The 19,893-nt window shown below is 33.3% G+C and overlaps 1 protein-coding gene across 1 annotated transcript; it reads left to right on the forward strand.

Annotated features, from left to right (window-relative positions):
* Positions 1-9,948: 9,948 nt before the first annotated feature.
* Positions 9,949-14,413, forward strand: LOC132049246 (zinc finger CCCH domain-containing protein 30-like). The gene is made up of 2 exons (XM_059439973.1): positions 9,949-10,094; positions 11,795-14,413. The coding sequence occupies exon 2, from the start codon at positions 11,880-11,882 to the stop codon at positions 13,800-13,802; it is 1,923 nt and encodes a 640-aa protein (XP_059295956.1). The 5' UTR covers positions 9,949-10,094; positions 11,795-11,879; the 3' UTR covers positions 13,803-14,413.
* Positions 14,414-19,893: the final 5,480 nt, after the last annotated feature.

Consider the following 19,893-nt stretch of genomic DNA (forward strand, 5'->3'; position numbering starts at 1 on the left):
TATATCATAGTTTTGGAACAACGTCAAGTCCTGACGAATCATCAGGACTTATATAGAAATTTCACCAATACTTTTTTGCTTCAAAACTGATCTACACTGACCCAAATAATCTCCTAATGACTCTAAATTTGATATTCTAACATTTTGGTACCATTCCCAATGATTCACAATGGTGAGATTTGTTGGTGAATATACCACAATTACAATAAATTATAGTTGAAAATAAAATGAATAAAATGAAGAACAAAGTAAATAAATATTCTTCAGGCTGAGGCGCGGATATCTCGTTCTCTTTAAGGAGATTCAAGCCCACTGCGACATAATTTTCACCGGTCCGGCAGTATAACTCTGACTTGTCCCCCTATACTCTGACTTGTCCCCTCCAGGATACAACAACCCGTCAACGTCGTGTGACTCAACCAACTCTGGACAAGACGTTGGGTCCAAAGCTCCACCAAAAAGAACACCTTCCTTCAACAAAAAATTACTCTCTTTTATCCTCACTTTTTCAAGAACTCTCCAATATTTTTGTCACACCCATAAGGTAAGGATGACAAACTATTTATAGTTGAAGAATTCATCCTTGTGAATTGAATTGGATGAAAGAGTGGATTAGTGGGGGTATTAAAGAGATGTAAATATGGAGAATATGGGTGAATTATGAGTAAGAGGTTACAAAGAAAAAGAACACCACATTACCACATTCATCCATAACTCATATGAGTAATGAATTAGTTGAAGGACCAAAGTAATTGCCATGTTATGGCACCAAAACGTGTGAAAATGGTTACACCTTTATGGTCATTGATTGATGAATGAATATGGAACTTTAATATGATATTAAAATGCACATTATCTCCATCAAGATTCAAAATCAATAGACTTCCATTGTCTTTAAGATCAACAAAACCTTTGCATGGGGCTTTCCTGTTTTCAAGTTTCTTCAATCAAACTAATTCAAACCAACTACAAATAAATAGTGGATCTTTTAGTTTTTATCGCACATACAAAAAAGGATGAGGAGGACGGATGTCTATATTCACTAAACATTTTTAACAAAGACAAAGGTTAAACGTCTGTCTTTAAAAGGATAGGCCATAAAATTTGTTGAGACTAATATATGATAATTTCTGGTTGGTAGAATTCGACTCTCGAAGGCCTATGGTCTGTGATAGGAAGCATGAGAGGCCCAAAATTATGATCTGCTTAGATCTTTCACCGAATAGACCTAAAACTTAGGGGGGATGGTTTAATTACGGGCAATGTTATGAAACTTTTAGCCATAATTTGAAAAGTAATAGGCAAATAGGTACTCCCGGTCATATATAGTTTGACTAGGTACTAAATTTAAGAAAGAAAGGAAGATTTTTGAAACTTGTAATCTATAACACGTCATCAATTTTTATGTGGCTACAAATCATTTCATTAAGGGTAAAAAAGGAAGTTTTAAATTAAATTATTTCTAAATATAGAAATATATATTTTTTTTGGACAGACTAAAAAGGAAAGTATATCACATAAATTAGGACATAGGGAGTATTTTTAATATGGAAATTATATTCGGACAAAATAGTCTTACTTCAAATACGGAAGGACTTATAGAGGTTTGAACCTCGTGAATTATTTCTTACATTAGTTTTGAACTTATAGATTAGAGATTTGAACTCCATGAATCGTTCCTTAATTTTGAAACTTCAGCAAAACTTTTAGCTCCATTAATCGTTCTCTGGATTTCACTTGTCAATTTTCTGAATTCCAACACCGTTTCTTATAGTTGTTCTGTATTTAGTTGTAGGTATTTTTTTCCAAAACTTTTTTTGTGTCGGAAAAGTAGCTAAATATATAATAATATTCGAAATAGTGATTAATACTTAATAGCAGGGATTAGTGCGTATTTACCCACGGCGTCCCCAATAGACTCTGCATTAATAAGTGTTTTCAAAGAAGCAGTTCAATGACTAAGATATCATACTTTTAACCTTAACACCAAGAGTTCAAAACTTCAAATCTCAGTTGCCACTTGCAGCTCAATTGGATTTTTCCTACTTTTCACCTAACTATTTGGGAAAAAAGTTTTTGAAAATTGTTGCAACTGCTTCGAATACACTTGAATCAGGCAAATTAAATATTTTTAATTTCTTTTGGAAAATTCACACTTTTAGTATCTTAAACATCGATAAATTCTAATTTTAATTCTGATAATATCCAACAAAATACATTTCACCTTCAATTAATTCGAAATTCGCACTTTCGGTCCTTTACTCTTTATCTAAAGTGTCCTTCACAATAAAGTAGTACTAGTTCAAATTTTGTTGTCCATACCGAGCAAGACGCATAAATTATACACCTAATCAACAAGTGAGATTGCATTCTCATTTATTTATTATGACATTTTATTATCTATACATTCTTTTAGTATTTAAATATTTTGTTCTAATCCTTCACAATCCAAGAAGACATTGTTCTTATCATGATTGGTAAGCAAATTAGAAGAAAAAAATTGCCACGCCAAAATTTCATCGTAGCAGTTGCTATTTTGTTTTCTACTTATTGTACTTAGTTTTTGTTGTATTTTCAGCGCTTACATAACAAAAACGCACTTCCATTTTTCAACTATTTTCTTGGATAAAGGTAACAACATGAAAGAAGAATAAATTCATGCAAGTCAGATTTCTATTCATTGCAGTCACCTCCAAAATTTTCGGAATATTACCAAAACCCTAGTGCTTCAACTTTTGGTCAGATAAAACTGCTCGCCTTAATATGAAGGAAGTAATGAACGACGAATTAGTGCACGAATATTCGTGCGTAACACCTAAGGGGAAGAGATATCGTATACCGGAGAATTCGTCGTGTCCACCGGCTCCGAAGAAGCGAAAGCCGGTAGCTGCAGCTAAGTGTTTGTCAAAAAGAAGAAAATTATCAGATGATGCATTATTTTTTTCTCCTACTGAGGTTGAAGTCTTCTTCTTTTGTGCAATTAGGAACAATAATATTGCCAAAAGTTCCGCTGATCTTTTCAACTAGTTGTTAATTTAGTAGGAAGATGCATGATTCCCATTAGATTTAAATTAGTTATTAGGGTTGCTCAAACCTATATGTACATGTCATGCATTCTCGATTTCTGTTATTAAATTTGGTTGTTTTTTTCAGATACCTAAATCCTTAATCACAAAATTTATATGTGAGTTCTTAGCTTATGCAGTAATTAAACTTGATAACGAATAAAATTGAGTTAAAATTTGTAAGTATTTCCTTTATAGTGAAGTACTGTTGCTTTGAAAACAGTTATTAATGGCAGAGTCTATTCGGTGAAAGAACAGCTATGTGTTAAAAATTTCACGGGGTATTTTTTATTTGGACATCACTATTTAACATGTACTATTGTTTAAAAATGTTGTAAATTTTCGTATTTCGGAATAACTTCAGACATATATGTTAGCCTGACTTCAAACATAAATATTTGAAGTTACATGTGGTTGAAGTTCAGGTGTTTGAGGTTTAAGCAAAATGATTGAACTTTAGTCATATGTGCATGAACTTCAAACAAAAATGGCTAAAGTCTATAAAAAATGATTGAATTTAGCCATACATACCTTAAATTCAGGCAAAAATGACTAGACTTCAGTCATAACTCATATTAGGCTTTGTTGAGCATATAATTTCATACACCGCATATATGAAGTTATTCCGAAATAGATATAAAAATACAAATTTCTCTACGCAATACAAGCATAACTTAAAGGAATAATTACTTGGCATATATAGCTACCTCTAAGAGGTAATTATTGATAAGAACTGTCTTTTAATTTATTTATATTTAGTAGCTACGGTGATTTTGTAAATTACCATTCATAGTTATACTAAAATATATCAAGCGGCCGTGGCTGAAGTGATTATTGGGTGTGGGCTCTGCCCCTGCCTGCCCAAGTTCAAACCCAGTCAACCACATTATTTTTTCTTACATATTTTTCCTAACTTCTTCTCCTTGTATCTGAGTGTATTTGAGTGTATTTCGTCATATGTATTTGGCTTATATGTCTTGTATCTCATATGTATTTGAGCTTCTTGTCTTATATCTGAGATACATTCAAATACAGTGAATACATTCAATTTCGTGACAGCTCGAATACATTCAAATACATGTGACATCATCTAAGGTTAGATATAACTGAACAATATATTCAAATACAGCGAAAATGCCTTATGTAGCTACGAATAGTTATGAATGGTTAATTGCTCCTAAAAGATAGTTATTTATGTAAGTTGCCCTAACTTAAATGGTAATGCCAAAATCGGGTATCTGTACACTTGGGCCAAGTATATCAGCATTTTGGGCCAGTTATGATACCAATTTTTTTTTTTGCGTCGATTGGCCTTTATTTGGGGTGGTCTTTAATTTTTCCCTTCAAATTAGTGGTCTTTAAATTTTACCCATCGCCTAACACCCCAAGGTTGTGGGTTCGAACCCCAGCTCAGTTAAAAAAAAAATCGCAAGGCAAAATTTGCATGTGCAGAAATTCTGCCGATGCAAGCCAAATTCTGCTTGAAGGCAGAATTTTTGCTTGAAGGGCAGAATTTAAAGACCGCCATTTTGAGGGATAAAAATTAAAGACCACCCCAGCGAAGGGCAATCCTGCAAATTGCCCATACCAAATCATACAGCATAGGCATTCGGGTCACTTGCACCGTGCCATGTCCTTCTTCTAGGCATTCAAGAGCCAGGTTTTGATTCTTGGATGAGGCCTTTGGGCCTATCCCTACAACCAGCAATTACCAATACAGTACCTAGTACTGTAGTAATTTCTTTTTTTTTTTCCAGTGTGAGTTCAAAGTAATTTCACAAACAAAGTAAATAAGAAGCAACAAACTAATTACAAAAGAGATACATCAAAGAAAATAACAAATATCATCTAAGGAAAATACTTATTGGGACCCTCTCTATGCAATAAGCAATTAATAAATGGCATATGTCTTATCAATTTAGCATGATAAAATTATATGTACTCTTACCTTAATGTATCATTTAACCGTAGTAAAATTAAAAGGAATTTTACATTAACCACAGTAAAGTGAACATAGCCCTTTGCAATTTGAATGGAAGAAGATGGTCCTGCAAAGATCTTTTTTTTTTTAAAAAAAAAAAAATTTATTATAAAAATATGAAACTTAAAAACAAATTTGAAAAATTCTACCAAACCAACTGATTTTTTTCAGGAAGGAACATAAATGAATATGACTTTAATAGCTTCATTTCATAGTACGAACTGGGCCCCCAAATCCTTCATGGTTGTAATCCATTTTTTTGCGCGGATTGTCATTCTTTTGGGATGGTCTTTAATTTTTGGTCCTCAAATTGCTGATCTTTAATTTTTTTTCTTTTTGCTTAAAAAGGTGATAAAAAATACTCCGAAATTCTGGGTTAGCCGCTCAGTTAAAAAAAATCGCAAAGCAAAGCTTTGCAAAAAGTCTGCCTTATGCGGCAAACTTTGGTTAAAACATAACTAAAAGTTTGACTTATAAGGCAGACTTTTTGCAAAGCCTTGCCTTGCGATTTTTTATTTATTTTTATGAATAAGTCTGAGTTCGAACCCATCATCTCGGCGTATTTCAGACCAGAGACAAAAATTAAAGACCAGCAATTTGAGGACCAAAAATTAAAGACCATCTCTAACGAAGGCCAATCATGCAAATTGCCCGTTGTAATCTAGATTCAGAAGATGGGCTTTTAGCCTTTGTCATTATCTTGGCCCTCAATGATCAGAAATATGGCAATTTGTAAAAGATTTTGTATTTTAGTTTAGGAATTTTTACATGCTACAGCTATGTCTAAGAGCTAATTATATATAATAACTATTATTTTTTTTAATTTATAATTCGTAGCTATATTTTTGTTGCTAATTACACTTAGTAGCTATAGCAGTAACATTCAGTTACTTTTACTAAATACACGGCTCTCTCTCCCATCATCCCTAAATTCACTCCCATCTCCTTAATCACTACCGAAAATCATTCTCATCTTCTTAATCACTAACAAAAATCTCTCCATTCCATCTCTCTTCAGGATCTCAACGATTCCCATCAATAATAATCTTTCAGCCTCAAAATAGGTAATATTTTATTTTTCGTGATGTATTCATGTATATTTTATATGTATTCTCATCAATTTCATTATCTGGGTCATTTAATTCTTTGATGTATTTAGTTGTATTTTCATATATTTTTTATTTGGTTCATTTGTATTTTTCACATATTTCATTGTATTTCAATGTATTTTCCTTAGCTAATTCCTATATACTATATTTCTATTTTATTTAACATGCATACTCACCAGTTTTTAGTAGTTCATGTATTCTTTTATATTCAACTATATTTTTGATATAAAGTATTTTTTGGTTTTCAAATGTACTTTATTTTGCTAAGGTCATGTTTTTGGACTGTATGTTGTGTATTTTTTGATGTATTTAGTTGTAGTTTTCATATGTTTTTTATTTGGTTCATTTGTATTTTCATATATTTCATTGTATTTCAATGTATTTTCCTTAGCTAATTCCTATACACTATATTTCTAGTGTATTTTACATTCATACTCACCTGTATTTAGTAGGTTGTATTCTTTTATATTCAACTATATTTTCCTGAAGCTCCTACCAAATAATTTGGCTGAATCACAAAATTCCTGTTACCATTAATAGGATATTTAGTTCCTAAATATTTGCCTAATTCCTGTTACCATTAATAGGATATTTAGTTCCTAAATATTTGCCTAATTCCTGTTGCCATATAGTACATGCTTTAAGTAGGCGTTTGGCCATGCGTTTTCAAACCATGGTTTGAAACCATGACTCCAAATCAGCGTTTGGACATGCGTTTTGACTCATGGTTTCAACTTTTTAAAATATAAAATTTAATCCATAAGTTTATATTTTGTAAAAAAAAAGGCTCATAAGTTGGTGGATATTTTTAACATTTACCCCCATCAATCATTTATCAATCTCATTAACTTCCACCAACCTTTATTTATGTCTACCAACCTTTAATTTATGTGGGAGGATTATATTAAAGAGTAGTTATATTACTATTCATGTTAAATTTTCGTTTTTATTGAACTAAAGTTTGATTAATTGATGTTGTATTTTTTAGAAAGGCCTTCTAGTAGTTTTAATTTTGTTATAACTATGACTTGCTCATTTGATAAGATTGTATAAAAATTGAAAATGTTTTGATAGTTTTTCACAATTTGTGGGGTTTTTATTCTAAGTTAGAAAATACAACTTAAAATATTCAAATGCGTGATAAACATATTGGTTTGAAATCATATTTTCAAACCATGTCCAAACGAGGCCTAAGATTACAATATAACTCATTTATCGCCAATGTGGTCCAATTAGTAATTACTGAACTGGGTCAGAAGTCTTTCGCCTAGCCACTCTAACAAAATTCATAAAAATAACTTTAATTTTCATTTTTACAAATTTTTGCGAGTATAATATTGTATATTCGGCTGACTAAAAATCGTAGAATCCTTTTTTCGTAGCTTGGTCATGATACTGACTTCTAGGAATTGATCCAAATTTGCCATGCTGCACAATGTACTCGTCTAAAATGTGCCTTTCTAAGTGGGGTAAATTTGGCAAAAATATCTAAGCCATTTGACTAGATCTAAACATTAGAAAATTTATTTATTCTGTAAACTTTTTACCCAGTGGAGGTAATATTAAAGCTTCTTCCTGTACCTGCCATTTAAAGATAGGGACGTTACAAGTGTCTTTGGACAGACAACCAAATAAATAGCACAATATAAATTTAGGATAGTGGAATTGATAGACAACATAGTCCAATTTGTTCAATTTTCAACTATAATCAATTAATAATATATAATATGGAAATTTTTCTGAGTTAAACCATATATTTAAGGGATTTTCCAGGTTTTGGTGCACTTTATAGGTCCAACATAGTCCAAGTTGTTCAATTTTCAACTATAATCAATTAATAATGTATAATATGGAAATTTTTCTAATTTTTCTTAGTTAAAAAATATACGCAATTGATTTGAAATTTTATAGTATGTAAAGTAAGATGTAGTTAATTAAATTAAGTGTCTAATTATGGTTGTTCATTTATAATCATGGTCGTAATTAATCTGCGTAGTGCATGAGATGAATGTACATGAATTAAGTGATGATGAAAGCACTTTAATTAGCATGAGAATGTTTAATACTGTACCAGTTTGATAACATGTTAATTAGGAGATATTCTAAAGTAATTATATTATTAGGAGATATTATGATATTCTAATGTAACTTTCATAATAAAAAGAATAGCACTCACAAAAATCTCGCTATATTCAGGAAGGGGTGGATCATATTAGGTCTATGATACGACCTTACCTTATATTTGGAGGTTATTTAATTTCACAATTTGAACTCTTGACTTTTTGGTCACACAACGACAAATTCTTAAAGTTGTACCAAAGCTTTTTTCGAATTAATTATTTTAAAAGGAGATCGGTGGCAGAGTTTGTATTAGGGATGCAGCCAAGAAAATATAATAAGATTGTCTACTTTGATGTAAGCATTAATGTCTGATTGACTAATTCCAAGGCTCGAACTGTGAACTATAGATCATACGGAATCGTTGCTCTAAGACTCCCCTTTTGACTAAAAAAAATACATAAAATTTAACAATTTATTTACAAATATATTTTCAAAACCAAAAAAAGAAATAAATTATTAGACCAGCAAAGTCAATAACATTCTTTTTTTTTTATATAAAAAAAAGGGCAATATATTGAAAAACGGATCCAAACCATCATACGGTTCGTTAAAAAAGCATCAGAGGCATGCATATAGCCTGTTTAGCAATAATAGAATATTTTAGGATTAATAACGGAGGTGAAAGTGCGAAGTCAACAAGCACTTATTGCTTAGGGATGGAGACATAAAAAAACAATTTAAGAAATACTAATAACGTGATAATGCTAAACAAATAATGCCCTAAGATAAACAATTTCGAAAAACTCGTCCACAAGTGTCACACGCTGTCCATATCAAAGCAACAAAGGACCAAAACGCACAAAATGTTTGTGACAAAGTCTTTGATCCTTTAACTTTTTTTTTCTTTTTTCTTTTCTGTTAAGACAATGTATACGGCGGAGCTAGAAGCGATATACGAATTCTGCCGAACTTGGTAATTTTAGTTCAGTTACTACATTTGTATTAGACGTGTTAAAAAGATAAAATTAACCCTCGTAATAGAAGGAGTTCAGCTTAGTAATTTTAGTTCAGATACTGTATTTATATTAAAAGTACTAAAATGAAAAAATTAACTATTGTAATAAAAGGAGCCGAGCTTAGTAATTTAAGTTCAGATACTGTGTTTGTATTAAAAGTGCTAAAATGACAAAATTAATTCTTGTAAATCGCAGTAGAATGTTGAGGGTTAGTTACTTAGTTCATACCTGAAGAACTCTATATCCTCTAGAAAGTTCAAACTCTAACACATCGTGGCGTTCCTTCCCCTTTTTCCTTCCCTCCAGATCTCTTCCCTGGAATATACCAGAGAGGGTAGGCTTTTGGCTGTCGCAGAGACGACGGATAACGCAGTAGATGATACTCGGAAATAAACAGATTATAGATAAGTTTTTTCATGATGTAATTAATTTTTTAAAAGTGTCCCATATAATAACAAATATTAAGTTTTTTCAAGTATTTTTATTTACATATTATATACTGAGTAATTCATAATATATCATACTAAATATTCAGGGGGGGAAAAAAAATCTTACATTATCATACAATTTTTACATTATTAAAGTCTGCATTCTATTGTCTCTTAACCAAACAGCCCCTACTAGTAATAGCTACAGTATCGAGAAAGAGCATAGGAAATGGCGAAGTACTAAAAAGGAGAAGACAACTTCACAACTTTCTCGTCCACTTCTCTCTCTCTACTTCTTGAAAAAAATTCACTTTCTCTCTCTATACATACACAGGCATAACTATATATATTCATCTATCTGTATATATATACACACAATAAAGGGTGGGGAGTTGCTGCTTGTACTACAAACTTTGCTCTGTGCTGATAATTTGGTCAGAACTGATTTTCACTTTAATTTGTTTAAATTTCATTGTAAAATTAGGATTTATGTTAGTAGTACTTTATATGCTTTCCTAATGTAAGTTTCTTCCTTTACTGTTCTTCAATCTTGTTTATCCTTTTTGATTTTATAGTCCATATTTGTAATTCTTAACTAAAATCATATATGAATAAATAGGTATGCTTGTAAATTATTGAAGATTTAGTTGATTATGGTTTATGACAAGTTGATGTTCTACCCTTTGTGACCTTTTTTTTTATCTGTAATTTGGGAAAGTTTTTTTTTTTTTTTTTTTTTTTTTGTTCTGATTCTCTTCTTTGGGCGCTTTCTTTTACTTCTTATTGAAAAGTTTTGTTCTTTACTAGTGTTATATTTCTATTGAATGAAAGGTAAGGTTTTTTATTTTTGTTTTGTTTTAAGCATCTTGTTCCAATGTTTGAATGGTCCCCTTAGGTTTCCAAGAAAATGAAAATAGTGAAAATTTTCCATTAGTTAATAATGATTCTTTCAATTCAGAAAAGTTGTAGTTATGTGAATAATTTCTAAATTGGTTATCTAGGACAGATTCTTCTGTTTTATTTTATGTCATATGTGCCCCTTCTGTTGTCTTCAGAGTCGGAGAATAGGCGTCGAAGCTCAATCCTTTTATTGTCTTCTCGTGAACCTAAAGGGGCTCAGTTCCTATTTCTCCTTATTAGAATTAATTAATGGGAAGATTATTGCTGTGTATGAATCTCTAGCGTTTCATTTTGTTGTTTAGAGCTCTGACAAGTTGTGTTGTCTATGTTTTGAAGATAGTCGTTGGCTGTACACACAAGACGTATTGTCTAATTCATATGTGCAAATTAAAAAATCTAACATTGTACAAAATATGTTAACTTGCCAGTAAAGCTAGTTTTTCCCCTATATGAATGATATTTTCAAAGAAGACCCCCTTCCAGTCTGAGGTATTTTTCTCCGATTCTCTTCTTTGGTCGTTTTTCTTTATTTCCTATCGGAAATATCTTTGTTTGTTAGTAATGTTATTTCTGTATTGTATGAACAGCAAGTCTTTTTGTGTTAACCAATCTTGTTCCAATGCTTGGATGGCCCCTTAGGTTTCAAGAAAATGAAGTACGAAAACGAAAAGTCTGAGTCCGTAGGGAATTTTCCTTTATTTTTTGAAAATGATATTTTCATTCAAAAAAGTAGTACTATGAAAATTACTCATTTGTTACTAAGACAGATTCTTCTGTTTTCTTTTTTTTCTGTACTACGCCTTTTCTGTTGTCTTGAGCATCAGAAAATAGGCGTTCAAGCTCAATTCTTTTATTGTCTTCTCGCCAACCTAAAGGAGCATTGTTCCTTTTTTTCCTTATTAGAATTCCTGGGTATCTTATTACTTTTTATAAATCTGTAGCATTTCATTTAATTGTTAGAGCTCTGTAAGTTGTGTCTATGTTTTGGCAATAGTACTTGGCTGCACACAACGAGTACGGTCCAATCGTATGTCCACACTAAATGGATAAATACATAAAATCTAACAACTTAAACATGCTAACCTGACACTAAAGTTTTTTTTTTTTTACTTATATGAATTTGATTTTTACAGAGAAGACCAGATTCCTCTCCGTGGTGCTTTATATTTATATTTCCAGATTTTTCTTGTTTCCTTATGTCTGATTCTTATGCTTTGGTTTTCTTTTCTTACAGTGGGGTTCTGAGATGAAAGTATGTGCCTAAAACCCAGATTGTATCCAACTACTCCATAGGTTTTGGTATCTGTTGGACTGCCATCATGACCGTGAATAATCCGACTGTTGAAACTGAAGATACGTTTGCTAGCTTGCTTGAACTCGCTGCCAATGATGACATAGAGTCCTTTAAGAGATGGATTGAGCGTGACCTAGCTAGTATTCATGAGGTTGGACTGTGGTATGGGCGCCAAAAGGGCTCGAAGCAAATGGTTCTTGATCATAGAACTCCTTTGATGGTTGCTGCTACATATGGAAGTATTGATGCTCTAAAGCAGATACTATCGCTACCCGAAGTTGATGTGAATCGTTCTTGTGGCCATGATAAGAGCACCGCCCTTCACTGTGCTGCCTCTGGTGGATCTCTAAATGCAGCAGAAGCTGTCAAACTTCTCTTAGGAGCCGGTGCTGACCCACACTCTAAAGATATCAATGGTCATTACCCTATCGATGTTATAGTTGTTTCTCCTAGTTTTCACGCGGTTAAAAAATCATGCCTAGAAAGCCTTCTGATGACTAGTGCCATTGGGGACTTGAATTCTCCTCCACATTCGCCTCCTCCTGGAAATAGATCACCATCTTCTGCTTCAGACTCTACTTCTTCCCCAAAGAGTGCAAAGTCCAATGACCTACCAGAAAAGAAAGAATACCCTATTGACCCCTTCTTGCCTGACATAAAAAACGACATATATTCTTCAGACGAATTCAGGATGTTCTCATTTAAGATCAGACCTTGCTCTCGTGCATACTCTCATGATTGGACTGAATGTCCATTTCTCCATCCAGGTGAAAATGCACGAAGAAGGGATCCGAGAAAATACCACTACAGCTGTGTACCTTGCCCTGAGTTTCGGAAGGGCGCTTGCCAGCGCGGGGACATGTGTGAATACGCTCATGGTGTTTTCGAGTGTTGGCTGCACCCTGCGCAATATCGAACTCGGCTTTGCAAAGATGGTATAGATTGTAATAGAAGAGTTTGCTTCTTTGCCCACAAGCAGGAGGAACTAAGACCGCTTTATGTCTCTACTGGTTCTGCTGTTCCTTCACCTTGTGCGAATACCACTGCTGCCAATGCTATGGATTTTGCTGCCATGTCACCGTCACCTTTCACACCTCCAATGTCACCCTCTGCTAATGGAATTTCAAACATGGGTTGGGGGGCCCAACAAAACGTCCCAGCCTTGCAACTTCCTTGCAGCTTTCTTCATTCGAGTCGCCTGCGGTCATCGTTCAATGAGTTTGATGCGCAACAACAGCAACTCCTAAATGAGTTTGCCTGCTTATCCCAGCGCAGCATGAGTTCTAATTCTTTGAACCGTTCAGCTCGTCCGATGACTCTTACCCGTGCAAATCTTGAGGATTATTTTTCTGCAGAGAGCTCATCTCCTAGGTATTCTGATCAAGCATTTGCTCAAGCTGGTTTTTCCCCTACCCACAATTCAGCAGTTTGCAGTCCATTTCAGCAGCAGCAGCAAAGCCTGTTATCTCCCATTAATACGAATTTCTCGCCCAAAAATGTTGATAATCCTCTATTGCAAAGGATGTCTCCCCGAGCAATGGAGCCAATCTCACCAAGAAATTCCCGTGTGTCAATACTAGCACAACGTGACAGGCAGCAGCAATTTAGAAGTCTCAGCTCTCGTGATCTTGGCTCTAATATTTCTGCTATTGTTGGGTCGCCTCCAGCTGATACTTGGTCAAAGTGGGGCACAGCTACGGGAAAGCCAGACTGGGCTGTCAATACTGATGAGTTCGGTAGGCTTAGGCAATCATCATCATTTAAGCTTGCTAACAATGGTGAAGAGCCTGATCTTTCATGGGTGCAATCTCTTGTCAAAGAATCACCTCCAGAAATTATGAAGGATAAATGTGTTCCTCATGTAGATCTTGGTGAAGGCTCTGTGTCCAGTTCCCAGATTGATCAATCTGATCAAATTGAGTACATGAACGGAGACAAAAAATACTAGGTGATTTCTTCCCATCTGCCCAAGCCTTGGTGGATGAATTTACTTGTGCTGATGGGAGGTAACAGGTACCTGATAGAATTAGTCGAGGTGGCACAAGTTGGCCCTGACACCGCCGTCATAAAAAAACATTCTAATTCTTCATTTTATTGGGCCTTGACATCTTCAAAAAAGTAAGGTTTTAGTAAATAGTAACTGCATTATGTTCTAATGTTCTTTTTGACATGTTATCTTGGGAGCAAGCAACTGTGAACTGAGAAATAAGCAGCAGAGAAAGCAGGTCCTGAATTCGGAAGAAGATTGACTTTTTTCTTTTATATTTGAATTTGTTGTTCAAGAACGTCGTCGAAGAATGGGCCATTGAGAAATGATACCAAAGCATAGGTGATTTTTCTCCTATATTGTTATTTAATGTAGTTTAATTTTTCAGAAAAGTTCTCACTTTGTTTCATTGTAATGAAATCAGAACAAGAAGTGACTTCATTTGAGATTTGACATCTTTTTTATTTTTCAATCCACTTCTATGTTGGGTGGAAAAGAGAAATACAAGAAGATGATATCCTTCTGATGTGATGGCTTTTGGAATAAATTTAGTGGTAGAAAGTTGTCTTAAAGGATATAAAGACCATTTGAGTAGTTCTGATGTAATTTGATGCTCAAAGTTATGAGAAATAGTATTCCATATAGATTTATTCCATCCTTGTGTAGCCTTATCTTTCTTTTTGTTTCCAATAGCATAATGTTATTATGATATATGTAGATAGAGGATAATGGTGGATTCTTGCTTACTCTTCATGGGAACCAAAGTTTTGGTGTCAACTGTCTAAAGTCTCAAAAGTTTGATAGGTGTCTCGCGTTAATTCGGTTGGTGTAAAACATTGGGTCTATTGGTACGTGGGATAAGGATAATAATCTCAGGATAAAATTTGGGATTAACTTTATCTCATGTTTGATTTGGGGTATTAGCTAATTCCGGAACTATTTTATCCCACCATTTGTACTAAAATGATGGGATTACTATTCCATATAAAACCTGCTTTAAAATAATCCCATGAGATATCCTTGCTTATCCCATCCCACATACCAAATGACTCAGGGTGTGTTTGGTATGAAGGAAAATGTTTTTCCACAAAAAAATGTTTTCCTAATAATTTTTGGAAGAACAGTGGATATCTAACTTATTTTTCGATTTTTGGTAAACAAGCAAAATATGTTATCTCAAGAATATTCAGTATATAATCTTGGCAAACACTATTGGGTTGACATGAGTGTTAGAGGTATTGGGGTGGGTATTAGACATTTAGCATGAAATGCTATTTATGAAACTTGTTTTATCTATTTCCATTCGGAAAGTTTTTTTTCCCAATTTTAAGAAATTTATTTTTTTAACGAAATTTTTTTCCAAAATTTTATCAACAAAATATGAGAAAATTGGAAAACAATATTTAAGGACTCTTTGCCTTCAGTCTTGCTTGTACACTCACACATTTTCAGCCCGAAAAGTTATTTTTCTCATTTTTAAGAAACTTATTTTCTTAACGAAAATATTTTTTCAAAATTTTATCAACCAAATATGAAAAAATTGAAAAACAGTATTTAAGGACTCTTTGCCAGCAGTCTTGCTCATGCACTCACATTTTCCGATCTTCTTCATTTTTTGGTCACCTTATTATAATGAAAGTGATGGCTTTGGTGAGCCAATTTTTGAAATTAGAATGCTGAGGCTCGAAAGCAACACCAACTGACCACAAAACGCTTTCAACAACTTTATCTCTGCTGACGCTCATATTTTCTATCAGTCCAAGTTTTCTCCACCACCTATTACGAATTAACAACGGGACAAGATGTCAACTTTGTTGTGTTCATTATTTCCAGTTTTTACATCAATATATTTTATCCGCATCTAATCTACCTACAAAATAAGATTTATCATTTTTTATTATGCGTAATATTAAACTCATCAAGCTATTTTCAAAGAAACAAAAAAACAAAAAAGAGAATGACATGGAGGAGTTGGGGTGAGGGATCGGAGATGGTGGACATGGAGGAAGAAGAAGAGAGTAAGAAAGAGAAAAGAAAATGGGTTGGGTCCGTATAATTTTGGGTGAAAAAATTATATCCTGGTCGGGCTGGGTTAAGTTGGTGGGTAAGAAATTATTTGGGGGGAAAAATGGGTTGGGCGTCTAGGATGATGCCACATGGCAGGCTGTTTAACATAGGCTATAACTGAACCATAGTATAACAGTAAGGGTATAATTGACCCCATAGTATAACAAAGGGTATGAATGAATTATTTTCCAAAGTTTAGGGGTAATTTTGGCCCTTTTCCGTAATATAAATCACTTGAATGGATAAAAGGAAAGAGAAAGGGGAATTTTTTTTTTTTTTTTGGTCTAGCATCAATTCGAGATGATGAACTATTTTAGGAAAAGGATATATTATGTGATCAAATTTCCCTTTCAATTAATGTTGAAGACAAGGCATGTAAAGCTTACTCCCGTCCATCTCAATCTCTATATATAATGCTGTTTCAATTTGGATGAGAGGCAATGGGCCACTAAGTTTTGGGCTTTGAAGGACCCTGTCTATTTTGGTAAAAATTTGGAAATTTTAATGCAAATATTTCACAAGTAACTTCTCAATGGAATTTCCTAAACGTATAAAGATTACATGTTTTAAATACAAAAGCAAGTCTGCATCAAAATTAATTGTTTAATTCTCTACCTGAATCTTGTTCACAGACATATATAGACAAGGAGTAAAATAGAAATAATGGTTATAAATATAAAAAATGGCATTGCTTATCAATATAGTAATTTATTCACTTCTTTAACTATTGACATCACTTACGAAAAATCCAGCATACATTACTAGATAAGTTACTTTGAGCATAACACCAGTCCTAGAAAGAAGGTAAACTTGGGCCACTGAAACCAGCCCAACCCCACGAATTCGATTCTACATATACAAGCAGACATTTCAGTTTGAAGTAGTTCTCACTCTTTTGAATTTCTTATAGTTGAATATTTGTAAGAAATTTCATGGAATTGGCCATTGGGTATTTCAGCAGCTATGTGAAAAGGACCATAGCAAGAGTTATATTCAGGTATATAAGCATTTTCCAAGAAGTATCCCAAAATTCAACGTAATACTAATTTATTAGTCCTAATTTGACTTTTCTATGTCTCTTGTTGGTTACATTAATTAGTACAGCATAATTTCCATGACACTTCCTCCTCTGTGATATTAGCAAATGAAAAGCCAAACGTGAGAGAAAGTCACTCAATTATGTGTCTAAGTATTCTACTTTCTAGTAATGGATTTTTTTCCCGTTCAATGTTTGATACACATTTGGGAGTTGACTAATAATTCGAGTTGAAATATCTCAATTATGAATAAAATGTCTCTACCAAGTTAAATAAAATAAAAGATCTCAACCAAAATCGACTCCACTCCAAGTACTCGAACCGGAATAATGGATATGCATCCATTGACCCTTTCTCCGCACCCTTAATCTTTTCTGGCATAAGTCATAACCAAATAACATTCCCTCAATAAACCTTTAGAAAATTTAAATGCCGTATGTAATATATTTATATTTATATTTTCATAATATTCGAGTCAAATTTATATAGTAGGTATGTGACTATTGTACATGTTGGATTTACTCATACAGAGAGGATGAGAGTTAGCTCAAAATTAGCATATCCGGATTTTCAAAATATTCTTGTAGTCATGTATGATCATCTCATTTGATTATTCTTTTTCAAAGGTCATTTGTTTAAAAGAAGTTTAAGAAAGATGGGATGTGCCACTTCAGAAAAAAATATACCTATCCCACCAAATATTTTTATTTTCGGCTATTGTGATTATTTGGTTACCATGATGACAAAACAGAACTGTGTCTTTGGTGCAAAAGATGTATAGTTACATGATCATTTGTGAAAATTACCTTTTTTTTTTAATATTAGGCATGTCTTTCACCTGGTGTACCGTATATGTTTTGGTACTCCGACTAATCAAAATTTGTATCGCATCAAACAATGAAAGGAGAAAATGCTTCATATCAGGATTTTTTTCATTCCAACACTTAATCCAAGGCCTCTAATTAAAATGAGGATGTTCATTGCATCATTTCAATTCCAACCCTAAGCTAGAAAAATGTAAGATATATATATATTGTAAATACTTTTTCCTGTTTTTTTGTACCATTATGGAGCGAAAACATGTGAAAATGTTTTTCTGAAACCAAACATCAAAAATATGAAAAGGGAAAAACGTTTTTATGAGTTCGGAAGCCTTAATCTTTTCCTTGTTTGTTGTCTTTTCCCATTATAATTTCCCAATTCCATACTGTCCTTTCATGATTTTCTTTTTCATTTGTCTTTATCTAATAGTAACTGAACTTTATTAGCGAATATTCTGAAAAGCCGGCCAATTTATTCTTTAAATTGTAGTACATAAACTAATCTTCATCATAACCTTGCCTGCTTTTTCTGTATAAAAACTACAGCAGAGAGCCAAATTTTCAGAAAACTCCCGAACCGAAATCCCTTCATAATCCTAGTCCAAAAGCTCTTTTTCTATAAAAGGATTTAGCTTTGTGAAAAAGCATTAACAAAATACCGTACTCATTTTATTGTACGAGTGCTAATGTGTGACCTTATGTATAAGTGTTAATGTGTCCATTTACACTGCTAGTTGCGTTATGAGCCTTATACAGAGTTGCGATTGTTGATAGTGACGGAGCCAAAAGTTTATGCAAGGGGATTTAACTAGAATATCACACGTGGAACCCTTTTATTGCTATACTAGATTATTCGGTCATTCAGAGGTCGACATTTTAGTTTTATCTAAATTCAGTAATATAAGTCATACCGTTTCTATAAACTTCTTGAGATCGAGAATGTTGCAGTTGTTGTTTGCAGCGGGGTTTATGGCCGCACCACTTACGCTCTTTTTCCCGCCAATTCGGAGCTTGAACTCATTTGTGGAGTCGTTAGAATTTTTACACTATGAGGCCACATCGATATGTAATTTAAGTACCATGCTTCGCTTTCGCACCTTCTTCTCCAGATACTTGGCCATTCCTCCTGTACTTCTCCTCTCCTCTTCCTCGTCCCCAGCTCCAAGGTAGTGGAATAAGTCATCCCTTGTTTTTCTCTCTTCATTTCTGAAGAAAATTTATTTTGGGTTTTGTTCATAAAGTATAGAGAGTTTATGTTGCTTTTTGAATTTATGTTGCTTTTTGAAGTGTAATAAAGTTGGAAAGTGCTTTGTGAGAGGAAAAAGATGGAAATAGTCCCTTATGTATATGGCTAAACTAAATATATTTTGGTCTTTAATATATGCTAGTGATCATATGATTCAAGTTGTTAGGAAAAAAAGGAAAAAAGAAGATCATACGAGTCAAGTTATATATATCGATCACGATCAGGGATAACAAGTTTATACAATGTAAATTTTTAGCCCGTGGAAGGGGAGCTCGGTGATGGTAAAATTTATGTGACCTCAAGTCATAAAATCAATTATTGATGCTTTGTATCAAGATATACTACATACATCACACCTTCGTGAGATGAAGCCCTTCATCGAACCTTACGTGAACACAAAATACTTCGTGCACCTGACTGTCTTTTTTCGTAATAATGTAACATGTAATAGTAGGTTATTCATAATACAATGGTTGATCGATCGATTCGTATTAAGTAAAATTACATTCAATTAATTTTAAGCGGTTTAATGATATAAATATATTTTACACCATTAACATTTAGAGCTTAAATTCCTTACCATAAATGTTCTATTATAAGGTGGACACTTTTAGTGATACACTAGAGAAAATCCTAAAACTAATAGAAAATTACACTTTGCAGTTTGCCCTATATTAAGGACTAAAATACGTCTTGCCCAATACATTAGGGACTATTTTAGGGTTTTCACTTAATTTAAATTCAACTTTCTGAATTCTTAATTATAAATTTTAATTTGATTAGATTTAATTCAACTGGTTGCCGAATCCTATCCAGTTGAACGAGGACCCGACCCAAACGACCCGAAACCCGACTTATTTCTTAAATGGTTCTTCTTTTTT

The sequence above is a fragment of the Lycium ferocissimum genome, chromosome 3, assembly GCF_029784015.1.
Source record: "Lycium ferocissimum isolate CSIRO_LF1 chromosome 3, AGI_CSIRO_Lferr_CH_V1, whole genome shotgun sequence".
NCBI classification, from domain to species: Eukaryota; Viridiplantae; Streptophyta; class Magnoliopsida; order Solanales; family Solanaceae; genus Lycium; species Lycium ferocissimum.

What these genes read in the sequence shown, in the direction of transcription:
- LOC132049246 (XM_059439973.1), top strand. Translation starts at nt 11,880, where the DNA reads ATGACCGTGAATAATCCGACTGTTGAAACTGAAGATACGTTTGCTAGC.